This window comes from Chaetodon trifascialis, chromosome 7 (genome assembly GCF_039877785.1).
Source record: "Chaetodon trifascialis isolate fChaTrf1 chromosome 7, fChaTrf1.hap1, whole genome shotgun sequence".
Lineage (NCBI taxonomy): Eukaryota > Metazoa > Chordata > Actinopteri > Chaetodontiformes > Chaetodontidae > Chaetodon > Chaetodon trifascialis.
Genome location: NC_092062.1, coordinates 12,606,583 through 12,624,772, shown reverse-complemented (window position 1 = coordinate 12,624,772; position 18,190 = coordinate 12,606,583). Strand labels below are relative to the sequence as shown.

Here is an 18,190-nt window from a genome sequence, read left to right as displayed (position 1 = left end):
CCAGCTGCAGTTTGGAGTGGGCTGTGTGTTAACACAATTAAATGATCCTCATTTCAAAAGCCTCACTCATTACAATCCTAAATGTAAACACGTTAAGAATGAGGGAATACACTACTGATCTCTCTCTTTCTCGATCTCTCTCTCTCTCTCCCAGACACACACGTACACACACATACGCAGTTCTTGTCTGTCGGTCTTTTCCGGGATTTGGAGCCACACTCTGTTTTGCTGATAAGCAGATGATTTTTTATTGTTCGAAGGCAGCAAGCTGCTTTCACAGCAAGATATGTACCGCACACACAGATATTTATGCTGTTGCTAATGAGAAACCCGTAATTTAGCCAAAAGAGGCAACACAAACAGATATGCAAGCTCTTACTGAGGTTCATATATATGTAATGTCGACGTAATAAGGACAGCAACAAACACAGTGCCAAACAAGCATGGATGCACACATACTGTATGCAGAGAAAACAGACTCAAATATATACAAGCATCCAGTGTTTTATCTACATTTATGTAATTAAGGCCACACCAAACAGCTGAATTAATTGGGAATGCACAAACATAGGGTATTCATCAGCAGCCTGCCAAGATGCCCTCATTTTAGGCTGAAAAAATATAAAAAGTTCCACATCTCATGTCACACTTGAACTGATGTGCATTTGTTTAGCTGTAGACTATCCATGCAATTAGTGGGGCTGCAAAACCCAAAACACAGTTCATACGGATAACAGAAGTCTTTTGTTAGATGACAGTTCTTCAGCATTATCGGCAGTGCACAGGGCTGAAACAGAGCGACGGCACTGATAAAGCTAATGCTTTATCAGTGGAGGGGAACTCCACCGATGTTACACAGTAAAGGTCAAGTGTGTAAGATTTAGGCAGATCTATTGGCAGAAATGGAATATAATATTCATAATTATGTTTTCATTAGTGTATAATCACATAAAAAGAATTGTTGTTTTCTTTACCTTAAAATGAACTTTGGAATGGGAAACATTGGACCATAGTAAGCCCTGTATAATAGTGAAAAAATGATTTTGACATAAGGTAATTAATTTAATTAATTGATAATTTAAGTAATTAACTTTTAATTAATTCCAGTAATTTATATTGTGACTCGAGTACTTACTTGAGTACAGCTTTAATGCAGTTTATTTAAATTGATCATACATAATCAGCGGTGGTACCTTATCGAGCTAATAGGAGATTCTGCAGAGTGAATAGTGTAACTGGCAAATTCTGCCGGTTTCTGATCATCAAACTAGAGGCTTGAGACTTTAATCAGTAATGTAACCAAGAGCCACCTCTTCAGCTGCTCTGTTTGCAGTGATTTACTGATGGACTGTGTAGCTCAAATCAAAAGTGTCCTTAGTTTTACAGTACCAGAGAACTGAGTCCATGTCTCAGGAGTCTTGTACATGATCTCTTAATAAAATATTGAGGAGTTGTTGAAGGAGTAAGCATGTAATCTAGCTCTGCTCCGTACATTTTAGTTAGTCTGAACATCTAAATTTGTCTGAGTTTTGACTCGGGCAGAAAAATACGTCACATCATTCTACAGCATGAATGAATGAGACGTTTTTCACTTCCAAGCACTCCTTTCATTGACCAGCTCGGTGCGATATCCTTGAAATTCGCCATTTGCTATTCATCATTTAAGGAGAGATCTGTGTTTTCTGAAGACTTACTGACTGTCCAGGCAGGTCAAAGTTCAAGTATCAGCGACAGAACACGCCCCACAACCTGGTCGGGATTCATTGTTTTGCTCAAAGACACTTCAGCTGGGTGGAAGCTCGTTGAGTCTGCGAGCAGATGCCTGCCTTCCATGCAGCTGGGCAGTTTCCCAAATCACTACGCCCCACATGCAATTTGTAAATTTCCATATAGCCTACACACTAAACTCTATCCTCTATAGTTCGGTGAAAACTCATCTCATGTGCATGCGATAGCTCTTCTGGGCACACTGATAAGGATATTTCCAGAGAACAAAAGAGTGAAAAAATGATCTCTGAATGATATAATCCTTCTCATTTGTGCCCCGTCCCTCCCATCTGTGGCCTTATGATGACATGGAGATGAAAATTCATCTCGCTCAGTCAGGCCTGACAAATATTCCACTCATGAATGAAAAAAAAAAAAAAAAAAATATTTATTACGAAGCGCACACACACGTGAACACACACTCATGTGTGCTAATAGACAGAGATGGAAGCACAGATAAACATGAGTACTCACACACACCCACACACACATACACACACACATCCCTAGCTCCAATCTAATCTCCTGAGCTCCCAGAGTTCCTGGCCTTGGGCCATTAGAATGGGCTAACTGAGTACAGAGGGAAAAGGAGAGACGGAGCGAAGGAGGAGAGGGGGGAGGCAGTGAGTCGGGGGGAGAGGGAGAGAGAGAAAGTAAGAATGGGATGAGAAAAGGGAGAGGGAGGGATGCAGAAAACAGGAGACATGGAGACAGTGAGAGGGAGGGCACTTGTCTTTGGGAAATGGAAATCCTTTACAATCTAAAGTGGTTTCCTCTCCCTTCCTTCCTCCATCCTGTGCTCTGTGCCCTCTCCCTCCCCCAGAGCTCCCACGCTGCTAACTAGAACACTGTCAGTGTATTTAACATTGAGCCTGCTCCAACGTTCAGGATTCACAAAGAAAATCCATACCATATGTTTATATCACACGACATCTCTACCAGGATGGTGTTATTTAGGGCTGCCGTTTTAATGCACATCATATCAATGTATTTACATGTTGCTCCACAGAAAAAGCAAAGAGGCCTCGTCGACCGCGCATTTCTTACGTTGATTGAACAGCACAAAATCGTTTAGATGAAGTAAAACCATCACAGAAATTGGGATCACAAGGCTGTCACATGGCAACAGCTGTGTACAAAAAGATCGAACACTATCCCTGCAGACTGCAAAGGAAGACTTTTTTCACCTGTCTGTTTGTCAAGATCTCTCACGCTCTCTACCTCTCTCTCTCTCTTTCCTCTCTGCAAAATCTTCCTGAAAAGAAGAGGCTGTCTGCTAAATCATCAGTTTCAAAGGGTCCCCTTCCTTTTCTGTCAGCCCCAGGTTATTTTTACCCCCTCCCTCCACCTCCCCATGCCTCCTCCCATTCAACCCTCCCTCTCCAAGAGAACTCTCCGTGCCAATTTGTACTCTCTTAGTCACGCTAAGCACTTATCTTGTCCCCACTGAATGCCTCTGCAATCAAACCAACACTTATCCGGTTGTAAGGCATTCTAATGGCCGACTGATAATGAAACTCCTTCATTGTGAGTTAACAACTGGCTAAGAGATGTATGAAGTCTACAACACAAACAGTGAAATAGCTGATGAGGGCCACAGCCTGTACAAAATTGCCTATGCTGCTACAGCTGCAGCTGCTGCATTCTGGGTATTCTGGACATTAAATAATAAGCAGAAATATATAGCTGAATGTGTCGGTTTTCATTTTGAAACATATAGCATATAGCACCAGATCCGGTGCCAAGAATACCCCTATCATTCACTCACTCACTCACTCACTCACTCACACACACACACACACACACACACACACACACACACACACACACACACACACACACACACACACACACACACACACACACACACACACACACACACACACAGGTTCATGTTGGTTCAATGGTAGCCTGCATTCAATCAGAGGACTACTTGCCTCCTTCAACACTACCACCCCTGTTACCGGAGCAGGCAGACGTACCACTCCAACTGCAGGAGGTGGAGATACTGCTATCCTGATGGTGTACACTGAAGGGATAACAGTATCTGTCAGGGAGAGAGACGGCCCATCGTATGCTCCATGTGGCTGCTGAAGCAGTCCATTGTATAATATCTTTTGTATAATCTGGAGCTGTCACAGACACCACTCTCCTTAAAGTAAATAAATTGCAGCCAGCGGGCCTGTAAACGCCATGTTTTGGGGGAACAGAACAAGGTTTGAGGTGGTAAACGAGAGATGTACCATGCCGCTGCTACCTAGCTAACTCATCAATCTTAGCTCTGTGCCTCGAAAAAGCTGAAGGCTGGGTGGACGTCTTGACATCAGTGGTTGAATGTGAGGAAGTGATCTAAAAAGGGGTTAAAAAGACATTTTTCAATTCATCTGGACTTTTAACCCGGCTGTCAACTTGCCGCTTCAGTCTGGAGCTATAAGCTGATGCTGCAAACCACCCGATGATATCTGATTTCAGACAAGAATGGAAGAGAGATGAACATTAGATGCACGGGCAGTTCTGCTGATATTACATTGGGTGTCTGCGTAAAAGTATGTGTTCACACACACATTTTCTGTGTGCATGGTCCTCTCAGTCCATGCAGACAGTCAACATAGGGCAGATGAAAATTCTTATTGTCAGTAAAATAGAAATAAAATCACATGAGAAGACCAAAACCAACATTCAGTGGTCTGTCACTGAATACTTTCTTACATCCCAACCCTGTCTGTGGCTCTTAGGCCAGGTCACAGATATATTAATATTACTATTAAAAGAATAAAAAAAAACCTCAGTGACTGCCTTAAACAAGTGATCACTGTAGTTTTTAGCAAGCATTACTCAAACAGGAATAAATAGTGTATTTGTTGAGGTTGTTCTATGGCACAGAGGAAAATGCCACATCAGGCTTTGGCTACAAGCAATACTTCACCTCTTTAAAGCAGACTGAGGTTGGTTTGGGTTTAATTTGTAAGCACTGGATGTAAATGGCCTTTTCAGATCCAATGTGATCTTAAATAAATCAGATGCTATTTCCCATCTGTAAATCATACTAAAAAGAAGCATGAAGCCATAATTGGAAAACATAATAATCATGAACTAGAGCACTAAGGCTGAACTGAATCAGGATTTTAAAACCCCTTTTCAAGTAACACCAGTGAAAAAAATTTAATGAGTTGAGAAAATGGAAGAATAACTGATAATTATCACTGGGTTTATAGAATTTTCTGCCTTCCTGTCGGCTATGCTGTAATGATGTCAGGACAGGCATTTCAAGATGCTTTCAGAGCTCAAAGCCATGTTTGATTATGTGATGCCAAAGCAGGTAATGGAATGATGAAGATATATAACTGGCCAATTAGAAAGATCCAAGATCATAACTGAAAGAAAAGTGTTTCCAGGGGAGATTCAGTAAAGTTTGGTGTTCCCATTCTAATGTTAAGACAGGCAGGACTGCAATCATTTACTCAAAATATTTTATCCTAAGTAATCACAGCAGACAGACTTAGAATTCACATTAACATCTCTGCCGTCATTATCAATCAGACTGACTTTTCCCTCACTCATACCACTGAGGCTGATCCGCTGATTACAGGGCATTTGTGCTGTTGTCCTAAACCATGTCAGTATACCTTCTGAGCACAGCCTCGGCAAATGAGCAGCAATCATGGTGAACACATGCTCTTGTGTGCCTCTTCAAAAGCGCACGACTTCAATCATATTGATTAGCGCTTTGTTCAGACCACTCCAACAATCAAGCAGACACTCGTCAAAGACACTTGAGTGAGCCTCATTCACCACAGAGACAATCTGAAACACGCTGTAGCTATTGTACGCCGTTCTCCGTTTTGATTTGGCCAATGACAACAATGCAAATGTCTTGCTTTCAAAAGCTGCTTGACTCTGAGTATCATTAGGGTGCAATCCTGAAATCATCTTCATAGAGACGTAAATCAAAATGAAGGTACTCCAGCAGTGCATCATTTAGACAGATTAAAGGATGACACACTCGCTATGGCAGCCAGTACTGTTGTGTTGCATACGCTGTACACATAGCATTACTGCATAGCAACACACAAGAGGCAAAACACATGGAGTTTGGGTAACTGCACACTGGGTGGCTTGTACAAGTTGAAGTCATTTGTTTTAATTTGACGTCACACTGTCTGCTGACAGACATCTTAGCCCGTTGTAAAAACCTTTGGGCATTGATTAATTGGATATGAAAAAAGCACAAAACCACTCCCCATAATGCACTGATTTGTCTGCCAAGTGTCATTAATTCTCAATTGATGTTTATCTTGTATCAAAATCCAAGTTTGTGAAGTAAGAGTGGCTTTGCAAGCCACAGATAACCACACGGGATGAAGTCAATGGACCCTCACTCACCTTTGCATTGATTGGTGTTCTTGTCCAGGATGGCCTTTGTTGACACAATCTTCCCATATCTGTAAGAACAACAATGAAACATTCTGGTGAGCGGGTGACTCAGTCTTGCTATTTTTAACATCTGGAGCAATATCGGTTGTTCTTTGAGTCTTACGCAAACAAAGGGTGGTATTTGTCCAATACTTTGGTTTGTGATCAGATGCCTGCAAAACCAATGGCATGTCCATCAGCCTCACCTTTGTTTTGTGAGCTTGTTAGCATGCTAGCAATAGCATTTAACTCAAAGCGCCACGGTCTGAAATCAAGCAATGTCGCCTGTTTTTGGGTGCGAGTGCTGTTTTCAGGTTTGAAATCAAGATGATGCAATGAAAGAAAAGAATAAAACTGCACAGAAAATAGAACACTGTCTGACCATAACAGACTTTTTTTGGGTGTGCACAAGAGAATTTATCACAGTAAAAATTTCTCTCTTTCCATTCTGCCCTTATCTGTTTCAAATCCTGTTCGTGGGCCTCAGAACACACACACAGTACTGTATCATAAATGATGATAATAACCAAACATCTGTATGGCACCCAGTCCTGCTTGGAGGGCCTATGAGGGAGAGAGACAACCTCCATACTTCTTTCTATCTGTTCTCTCTGCCAACTTTTAATGTCTCCTGTCCATTTCGCTACCTTGCTCTCTTTCTTACGGTCGACACCTCTGCCTCTCTCTTTGTCTTCTTCCCTTATTTCCTCCTCCATCCCACTTCTATTCTCCAGCTCTCTGTTCTCAGAAAGAAGTTAATAATGTTTCTTATCAGCCCCGTCTTTCAGTCCTCTTGGAAAGAGAGGAGCGAGAAACGTACAGAAACCTGAGGCTGAGAAGGTAGTGGAGAGATGAGAGACAAAGAGAGGAGAGGGAGGAAAAGACAGAGACAGAAAGCTTGGATCGCTGAGATCAGTCTAGATCACTGCCTGGCTCTGCGGATGAGACTTTTTAATTAATGTTTTAACACTGCTGCACAATGACTGACTGGCTGGCTGAGTGACTATCAAGCAGATTGACAGAATGACAAGCTGGCTGACTGGCTAGCTCACTGGCTGATGGCCACAGGTGAGGGATGGACGTATAGTCCCTCTTTCCTTTTAGAGAAAAACAGGGAGACAACTAGGAAGGAGACAAAGAGAGGGGGAGAGAGACGCGGAGGAATGAGAAATAGATGAGGAGCGGGAGGGCAGTCAGTCAAAAGATAAAAAGAGACACTGAAGGCAAGGAGGAAGCGAGGTAGTCAGGGAGCGATAGAGAGATAGTAAGAGGTGTTTAATAAAGAAGAGATCATTTAGTTGTCACCAGGAGGAGAGTGTCTGTCAGCCAACTGCTTCTGTCAGTGAGGAGAAGAGAACAGAAACTAGCCCGCCTGACAGCCTCACATCAAATTCTATTGGGACAGGAGACGATAGAAATAAAGACAGAAAAAAGGCTTTAAAAGGCTGCTATCACACATAACACGACAGTTGAGCAGCTTATGATCTGGAAATTGGTGGAGAAAAATCACCCCCTTTTTTAAAAAAAAAAGCTACTCAATTATCACACATTTTCACGAAATATGACATATTTTTTCGGGTATTTACAAATCCAGCAATTGTGACGAAGTCATGGCTGGTGGTAAACAAGGTCTCTGGCCTAACGCTGACAAAAACACTGAAAAAACAAGGCAGGACTAATGGCCCACACATATTCGCTAAGTCAAACGCACATGCAGACACACATGCACGGCAACATCATCGATCAAAAACACCAAAGCCGTAATCACACACATTACACACACCATCTGGCAATACCCGGCTCTGTGTTGACTTCTGCCTTCTGTGATCAAAACTCGGTGTTTGTCTGAGTGTCAGCGTATGAGTGTAAACACCTACAGCGCACGTGTGGGTGAACGTGGACACATTTAAGCATACAAATACTTGCTTGGGTGTGATTCCTTGCAATTGTGTGTGTTTGTGTGCGTGTGTGTGTGTGTGTGTGCGTGGGGTATGAATGCATGACAAAGATCTCATGCGCCATCGGTGTTTTGGCAGGTTGTTTTTCCCGGCAGAAAAGTGAAACATTTCCAGACTGTTTTATTCCTTTGCGCGCGCGTGTGTGTGTGTGTGTGTGTGTGTGTGTGAGACACAGAATGAGAGAGGGAGAGCGAGAGGGAGAGAGAAGGACAAAGAGAGAGCTACCTGGCTCGACACATTACGAATCTTGAAAAAATATGTTCACCACTGTCTGCTTTCACCAAGTGGAAAACAAATACAGCATGTGTTTAATGCGTGGCTGTGGTTGTGTGTGTGTGTTTTATTGTCACATCGATGTGTGCGATGTAAAAGTCCACCTGTTCTCTCTCTAGGTACACAATTTGGCCAGACTTGAAAACGAGGGAGGAGAGGAGAGGAGCGGGTTGACGCCATGGCTCTGGGGGAAATGTTAAATTACAACGCTGCACCATTCGAATGTCTCACTCTGGACTTGATTCACTGGCAAAATTCCATTTTATCCAGACAGCTACAACAATTTGCTATTGTGGTGATGAAATGGAAGAAAGTATTGATAATGATCAGATGATGAAGTGAAGAGGTTGAGGAGAGCATGGAGTGCGGGGAGAGGAAAGTGCAGAATGTCCTGTTCTGTCCTAACTGGAACCCTTTCATTGATTCCAGCAGAAGCCTGGAGCTAGCTGAAATAACATCGACCTGCGCTCCCAACGGCAGCGACACATGAAACACTCATAACAACTATTCAAATACTTACAACATACCAACAGAGGACTACAAAGAAACAGATGGTTAGGGTTAGCACTTCCTTATTCCACCGCTTCCCGTTCTGCCAAAGAAATAGCAAGTGAATAGGTTCTGAAAGGGATCCGAGTATGTAATTTGTTTCCACTGGATGCTCATCATGACTAAAGAGACCATAATGAAGTGTGAAGCAACAGTGGAGCGGCCTTCCAACAAGCTTGTCAAAGGGATCTAAACCACAGTTATATGTGTAGTTCTGAAACCAAACTTTTCTCCTCCCTGTAACATGAGGATGCTCACTCAGTGGTTTGTGTCACAGGATATCACGCTGAGAGTTTACACTCAATCTAGGAAATCCTGATTCCCGGTGTGTATTACAACGCTTACATTTCAAGAACACGAGTAGTTGTAAATACAATGTCCACCCGAAGATAATTGTGTATTTAAAACTACTAATAAGAAGTTTATTTTACACTTGCCCGGTGTTGTTTTTTCAGGCTTTCAGGAATTAAATTCCAATTCACAGATTTTGTCTCATTAGCCAACTCCTCTGCCGGCAGAAGTGTCTACATTAATCAAAAAGGTGTTTCATATCGTAAAGCACTCGCCAGGCGTAGCTGGCTAACCTTTAATTCTCTGTTTTATTTGGCTTCACAGAAATGTTACAAAGCCCAACAGCACAGCACTTAGCCAGAGAAGAGCGTCTTTCCACAGCATCGGTCGGGGGGACGCCTGACAGACCGACTTTCACTACGACAGTCCTTTTAAGACAAGCTCTGTGTCTTCTTCAAAACATGGAAACTCCTTAGAATCCTTTCCAAAAACCCAACTTTTGATTTTTTTTTTTTTTCCCACCAAGAAACGCGATCCACAAAGAACAGTAAGACCACTGAAACTGACTGTATTTCCCAGACTGTTGAGATTTAAGGAGGAATGTCAATACGCAAGTCAGTGCACTCAATTTTGGCAGGCTTGACACAATCTGTGTGCAGAGTGTGTGTGCGTGTGTGTGTGTGTGTGTGTGTGTGTGTGCGCGCGCACGTGTGTGTGTGTGTGTGTGAAATGTTAATGATAGCCCTCAGAGGGCCCTCACAGCATCAGATCCGTGTTTTCATTTCCTTGTGGAACACCGTCAGTCTATGGATGCTCACTGTTTGATGTCTACTGAACGACAGCCACCCACACACACACCTCACGCGCACACACACACATCATTTCAACATCTCTCCAGGATGTCTTTGAGTGTCTATATACATTATGTATATGTGCACGTTGGGTTTCCAAGTCGTGTGTGTGTTCCGTCTGAAGCTGCGTATGTGTTCAAGTGCACGTGGGTGTGCGTGCACGTGCGCACACGCAGGTTCGTCTCTGTGTGTGGTATCTCCTAATTGGGGATCCAATACAGCTGTCTTGTCTCTTGCATTTCCTTCATTTTCCCCTGTCTCTGCCAGTTAGACACAGACGAACACAGAGGGAGGACTGAGAGAGTTCAGTGCTTCAGAGGTTCATTCCCCATATGTAGTTTAAGATGTTCTGGCGCAATAAAGAATTGAAGTGCTTCCATGATGAAAAGGCAATGTGCTGCAAATTCGGAAGATGGCTCGGTGTACTGAAACGTTAAGTTTATCTGCCATGAAGTTTAAATCAGTAGCAGCAAGGCACTCTGGTTAAGAGGTGCATTCAGGAGTTGGTATTTGTAGCAGCAGTGTCATAAAGCGGGTAAACTACTACATGACCACACATTTGTGGTCATCATAAGGTAAACAATTGCAGGAATAAATAAAAAAAAAGCTATTTCATTTTCAGAAAAAAACACAGGGTAGATGCTTTTCTTTTCTTTTTCTTATTTTCCTTTCATCTGATAATAATGGGGTAGAGTGTGAACTATTGCTATAAAGATTTATGTCAGACCAACTAGCTAGGTATTACTCTATTTCAAACACAATGGTGAGTAAATTGAGTTTAGATGAGTTTAATCTCCACTACATCCCTGGCCATAACTCTTCAGAGAGCTCAATACCTTCTCCCTTTAGGATCCTAAATATAGCATATAGCAACTGTTGACCCTTGGTGGCTTATGGTAGAAAAGGACATTCATAAGATATGTTATCTGACCATACTGGAAGGCAATAGTGTTTATAGCTTTTGATTGGGGCATAAAAGTTATTCACCATATGAGGGGCAACACTCAATAGTACTCAAAAGGGGAAAACGGCGCATGCTTTCAGGCAGTCTCTCTGTCTGAAGGGCATTCATAGTCTGGAAGGCATTCATAGCGTTTCACTCAGTTGGAAACACAAAAGGTGACAGAAACAGATGTGTAACAGATGAAAAAAGAGCTGGAGAGAAGTTCAAACCCCGCTCCCTCACCTCCGAGCAGCTGGTCAATCGCTGTGTGAAGTGGGTTTGAATGTTGGATCACCGTTTTAGGAAAGTGAGAGAAATTGGGTGACAGAAATTGTCTGACACGGCCCCCCAATTCCAGCGTCGGAGAGGTGTCGGAGGAGGAGGTTTCTAACGCTGCAGACCATCCAACAAGCGCTTCTGATTCATCATTCGGGCAGATTTACCTGTTGCTTTCTCACTTTTTTCATCTGGGGCAGAAAGATTCCTGGTAAGATCCGACGAAGTCAGCGCAATAGAGAACATGACTAATGACACACCTGTGGTACACCTACGCAGGTGATTTCACTCGTTTCGGATGATTAGAGCCCTTCTGTGGACTGTGTGGGCATAGGCAGACTGTGTGTGATTGACACACACCTCACTCTGCAGTTAGTTTTGTTGCACCAGCCAAACGGGGACAAATTACACTTTTATCATTCTTACTGATGCATTTAGTTGGCTGAGCACATGCAATTCCCAGAATAGCTTAGCCCACCTGAGTAGAGGTCTAATCAGCCGGAATAACTGAAAACACCTGAGCAGGTGTGCCGGGCCTTTCGTGTCATTTCAGAAAAAATACTAGCTTTGAAAATAAAATCAGATCCACGCCAAAATTATTTTTTGCCACAGTTCAGAAAAATGCTATACATCACAGCTGAGGATGATGATCCTACATGACCGAGAGCTTCACAACAGCTACTGAACAAACAATGAAGTGACTCTGTTTTGTTAACTACTGTTTCCAAGGTCAAGAATAAACAGTCAAACTCAACAGTTTTGTCATAATCAGACTAAGATAATCAAAGCCTTTTTTCAAGTACAGTACAGTAATGAGTTGTTCTGGATGTCAATAAAGGAAACTGTCATTGTGAGCAGAAGTGTACCAGATGTACGCATGTTTCAATCCGCAAGACTGAAGCTGTCATTGCAAAGAAAAAATGGACACCGTCCAACAATATTACTGCTCCTAGTCAAGAGAAGAGAGGTCTAAGCGGTACATGCAATTAACTCTTGTCCACAGAGTTTTGCTCATCAAATAGTGAGATAATTAAAGATGGAATCTGTCTTTGAACTATTAGATAATACATGACAGGACAGAAAGAGATTTCTAGGATTCAGGCTTCACGTCAATCAGCTGCGACCAACACATCCAGCACACCCAAGTGAAAAGTTTCAAATTTCCATGAGCCATTCTGCAATTTATTTTTGGAGCAAAATTTCTGTTTTGTGTTGTGTGTTTTGTGTGTGTTTTTTGTGTTTTTTGTCTTCTAACTCTGCTGCTGCTGATTATTGGCGGATTGTGAACTTATTCCGTGTTTTATATTCTTCTTCAGGGGAGAAGTGGCCTTGAGAAGTTGAAGCTCACCTGTCGTCATACAACCAGACGGACGGATGGACGGATGGACGGACGGACGGACGGACGGACGGACGGACGGACGGACGGACGGACAGACAGACAGACAGACAGACAGACAGACAGACAGATAGAGACAACAAGTGTGAGTGGAGGCGAGCAGGCGAGAGAGAAATTGCCCTTGTGCTCTGCTTTGCATTCGGCTCACGTTCTGCTCTGTCCCCAGACGTTAAAAGTGTGTCCATAGTTTGGGCGACCGGGGGAGTGATTGGAAATGTCAGCTGACAACAGCACTTTTCAGTGACACTCTGAGAACTGGCACAGAGACAGAGAGAGAGAGGGAGGGATGGAGGGGGGGCAGTGGGAGAAGGATGTAGGGAGGAAATGAGGAGGATGACTGAACGGGAAGGGAGAGGACGATGCTGGTGGGCGGGCTGGCACACAAAAAAGCCACACTTGGTAACAATAAAGATGAGGATGACATTGATTTGAAAGAGTGTGTGTGTGTGTATGTGTGTGAGTGTCACTGTCAAGGGACTGTCCTTCTGTGATTCATTGTAATTGTGTGCATGAATGAAAAGCCTGTGTGTGTGTGTGTGTGCGCGCGCATGTGTGCACATCATGTCAGTGAGTGACAGGAAACTGCCACTCTATTTCTCAAAGCCGGGGAGATTTGGAACCCCAAGCCTAAGACTGCTGCCCAACAGCACACACAGCCCCCTCCTCCCCCGCTGACCTTTCCTAAATGTTACTGGCCACTTGGCACACTGACTGGTCCTCTAATGAAACTTTTATTGGCCCCCATTTTTCACCCTGTTTCTCCAGAACGCCTCCAGGGCTAAGCTGAAATACAACAGGCTTGAACTGCAGCTGACACGCAGAAGGGCAAGGTTTGGTGAGTGTGTGTGTGTGTGTGTGTGTGTGTGTGTGTGTGTGTGTGTGTGTGTGTGTGTGAGTGTGTGTGTGTGTGTGTGAGTGTGTGTGTGTGTGTGTGTGTGTGTGTGTGTGTGTGTGTGTGTGTGTGTGCGTGTGTGTGTGTTAGAGTTTTCACATTTTATTTTCATCTGACTTTTTCTTTACTCCAAAATCAATTAGATCAATTAGACATGTTTATTATCATTTAAAGCCTTTACCTGCTGAATATTTAGCTCAACATATCCTTCTCCAATTACATTTGATATGATCAGGTAATAGCTGTAGGCAAACAAGACCCTCTCAGGGACAGCTGCTTTATCGTTTGCATTACATTCTGTGTTGACTCAGCTTGCCCACACGGGGACAATTGGGAATGAAATGTGCAGGATCGGCATGATGGATGAGAACAGGATGAGAGGTGCCAAACAGCTGAAGTTACTACAATCAAGGAATAATCAGGACAGCCGTGTCATTCACCAATATATCATCAAGAAGAACAGACGGGCTCAGCTTTATTACCATGAAGGGAGGCCTGTCTTCTAGTATCATATCAGCATGTTAGTGGAAATGCATCATTGGCAGTGACATGCTCTGACCCTTTGGTGTAAAGACTGGTTTCCAGGAGTGTTATTACAAGGTGTGAATGGAGTATTTTTGCCTGAAATTCCTGTGCAAGTAATTTATTATTTTTATGTCTCAAGTGATGTTAAGTTGTGTTAACCTGCTCACAGCTTTTGGTTAGGTGTCGTTCAATGTTCCATTCGTTGTCATTGCGCAGCATATTCTCACTCTCCCCTCCATCCTGTTTGTGTCCAATATGTTGGGAAACAAAATAATCAGAGGAACAACTATTTTGCTATTTTTATCATTTTCATCTTTTTCATCTTTTTAATTAGAGCAGCTACTGGGTGGATCTTGTGGTGAGACTGTTTAGATGTTAACCAAGGTTAAAAACAAACTGTCAATCTCAGTGTCTTTAGTGTTTTTAAACAGAGAGCAATGGGACATTCATAACACAAGCTGTGTATGACAATTGATGCACAGTGGGTTAAAACAAACACTTCATCACTGTTGTTCAAATGTAACATAGCTGCTGGTGAATAATGAGTGCATGCCTTCATCAGCTCCAACACCAATCCTGCAGATATGGCTTTTACTAAAATGCTTAGAGGATTGGCAAATCAATGTAATTACACATCTATTCAGTCTAATTTTACTACTATTATCACGGAATGAGCAGAGTGACCTGCCGCGCTGTAAAATATTTTCATGTCTTTGAACAAGAAATGTCTCAAAGCGTTGGCATTTGAGGAGTTTACATGTTCCGCTGATGGAGAGAAGGAAGTATGTGTGTCTGTCCTTGTGCGGCATGTGTGTGTAGATGACCTAAGTGCAGGAGGGAGCGGATGGGTTAGGCCCAGCTGGGTTGTGTTTTTTCCTCTGAGGAAGCACAGGGGAGGGACAGAGAGGTCAAGAGCAAAGTGTTGATACTCATTATTAACTGCTGTTGGACTCACGCAAAACTAATTACCACAAGCTGAACCGAGAGGAGCAGGAGTGAATTCTGCTCAGCTGCCTGAAGGATGCTTCCGCCGAGTGAGGACAGCGTCACGTTAGCAGAACAGGATAGAGCAGAACAGAACTCACGGCTGGCAGAGTTTGATGAGGTCCTGGTCAGTGGTGGCTGGCGGCAGGCCCCTGATGTACAGGTTGGTCTTACTAAGCTGCTCCACTAGTCCTCCTCCATGACCTCCACCTCCACCTCCACCTCCTCCTCCTCCTCCTGTGGTGCTGGGGCTGGGCGGAGCCATGGGCGGAGGGGGAGGAGCATAGGACTGCTGTAGAGATGGAGAGGAAAAAAAGGAAAGGAAAAGGTCATTTAAGGTCACAACACGATGAAAAACATTTTAATTCTCATTTTTGGTGCCATAATAATAACAAATTTCATAACGTCACAAGAAGTTATTATCAATTTCTGCTACTCAGCCTTACCCATCAAACAAAACATCATCTTTCTAATGAACTCACATCCTTTTACATAATCTCTTCCTGCAACAAGTCGCATATCAATATCTTGATTCAACAGGAAACACATCAAATTAAGGAAGCAGGATATGTATAATTAGTAATTATGATCATGGCTCCAAGTTTACTACTGGAGCTTGTATCAATAACAAGATGAGGCTGTTCTGCATGCTGGCACCTGCGACTTCACCAGCTTTAAGTTAGCCTTATCAACAGTTCAGTTGAGAGGTTTACAAAGCACTGATGGACAGAAGGCCCTGAGCAGGAGGTGTGTTGGTAGCGTGTGTATTTGCAAATTAGTGCACAATAAAGGTTGCATCAGCAGTCTTGACAGGTCATTTAGTCTAAAATGTTAAAATGTGATCATTTAATCATTTCTAATTCCTCTTGAAACAAATGACTGATACCAGTGACCTTTCTCCTTCAAGGCACTGTGTCAACTGTTTGTTAAACCACACAAATCTGCACATTTTGGGCACACTTACTGTGCTTAGTCAAGCGTGCAAAAACCAGGCCATCAACATGATTTGGGCCCTTTATCACCACTAACTTACTCAAAGGTTTCCTATCAGTCTGCACTGTCCAATTACACAGCTCAATGCTGACTAAATGACTTAATAAGATGACCACTTCTGGCAGGGAGGAGGGGCAGTGCGAGGATTAATGAGTGTTTGGAACTGATGGTCTCAGAGTGCACACCCACCCCTGCCTGCCCGCCCGCCCGCTGCATTAGGCAACCTATTAGGTTAAGTTTGGAGGAAGTAAACAAGCCAGATGGCTCATATGACAGCAGCATTCAAAACACTCTGCTCGTCTGCTTCCTTGATGTTTAGAGCAAAACTGCTGCACTGGCTCGACAGCAGAATCAGGGTGGTGGTTGAATAGCATTTTTTTGCTTAGGAAGGTTCCTAACTGGGTGAAATCACCCAGAAGTATCGAAGTGGCAGCCGCCATAAGAGCTGTTCAAATTCTCTAAATGCTGAGGAAAAGAGCTTCAATACTTCCTTTCTTATCTCCTTTAGCATAGGATACAATGCACAATTCCTTGTGGCAGCAACATTTCAAGCGACGCACAATGTTCATGACAACAATTAATCGACGTGTCACATTACACATCCACAGCCTGTGTCAGCCGTAAAAATCTCAAAACACAACCAAGGCAACATTTCAAGGTGCTTACTGAGCTGTGGCTCTTAAGATATAAAGATAGCCGTAGTAGATTTGCTGGTCCATGCTGTTGTTAAACTGAACAACTGCTTGCATACAATCGCATTCATTTGAGAAGTAAGACAGTGTCTGGATGCAGGAGAGAGATGTGACCCATGACCAGTTCATCGTAGTTTCTAACAATGCAGCACAGTGAGGATACAAGCGTTTCATAGAGGAGACCGGTGAAGCCTAAACGTGGATCAATCTGCCGCTGTTAACTCCAGTCTGCAGTGTAGTTCATACAGTTGACTGATGAACCACAGAGCTGCACAGTAACACTTTGCTTGACCTCATGACATTTTCCATAGGTGTCAAGAGAAGGTGGCGGAAAAGACATAAGACATAACATTTCTGATGATTCGACCGACCACACTGCTGGTCTCAGTGTTGGTCCCACTGTAAAGAACTGGCTCAAGGCCCGGCTGCACTTTGAGATGATCCCAGACCAGCTCAACTGTGTGCTACAATGATGAGAGAGAGACAGGGCAAGAATGTGGAGGGAAGGGAGAGAGACAGGTGAGACGGGAGAGCATGTGTGCTCGGATGTATACTGTATTTGGCAGATGTGTGTACACAAATGCTTGTGGGCATGTGTGGGCTTGTGTGTGTCTCGGTGTTTGTGATAATGACAGGTTGTCACCACACAGTGATGTGGAGCCTGAGCCAGCTCTGATATTAATCCATTACCTGTACTTCTCTCAACTGGCAGACTGCACTAACAGGATTCAACACATGCACAGCAGACATGCAGCAATAAAAGGAGACAGTGCCTGTGGAGTAGTGTCATTTACAGGCCAGTGGCTTACCCTAACAGCCCAGAATGAGCCTATATACTTCAACAAAAACATGGCAAAGGACAGAGATGAAAAAAGCCCACACAGCGTAATGCTTCATTTTAATGGCTGTGACAAATCCTACTCTGTATTGCAAGTGTCTCCTAAAACCCTTACATTTGCAATTTGGTTATTTTTCCCCAAAAAATACTCCAAATACTGTGCTCACTGTGAAAATATTATCTCTGAGTCTGCAAGCCACTGACATTAGAAATGTGAAAAAGACATTAACATCACTCGAGCTGAAATTGACTTGAACAATTAGTCAATCAACAGGACAGAAATCACCATCAGTTCTGAGAGTCGATAATTATGTGGGTCACTTATCAAGCAAAACGGCTAAACATTTTGTGAGTTAGTTTGTCATGTACACTATAACATTGAGTATCTTTGGGTTTTTGTTAGATGGCATGATAAAACAAGCAGCATATCAACCTGCTGGTGGTGCTAGAGGAGAGGTATGATGCGCTAACAAACAGCACTGTGAACATGCATGGTCCCCAGAGGAGCATCCCTGGAGTCATTTTCTTAAAAACACCAGAAAGTAATTT

At 43.2% G+C, this 18,190-nt stretch overlaps 1 protein-coding gene across 1 annotated transcript in view; it reads right to left on the bottom strand.

Annotated features, from left to right (window-relative positions):
* The window catches only part of LOC139333496 (RNA-binding motif, single-stranded-interacting protein 3-like), a 134,895-nt gene that overhangs the window by 87,004 nt on the left and 29,701 nt on the right, over positions 1–18,190 (bottom strand). The window contains exons 2-3 of the mRNA XM_070965953.1: positions 15,220–15,410; positions 6,151–6,209 (exon numbers count right to left, since the gene is read on the bottom strand). Of these exons, the coding sequence (XP_070822054.1) occupies positions 6,151–6,209; positions 15,220–15,410 (250 nt within the window). The remainder of the gene's footprint in view (positions 1–6,150; positions 6,210–15,219; positions 15,411–18,190) is intronic.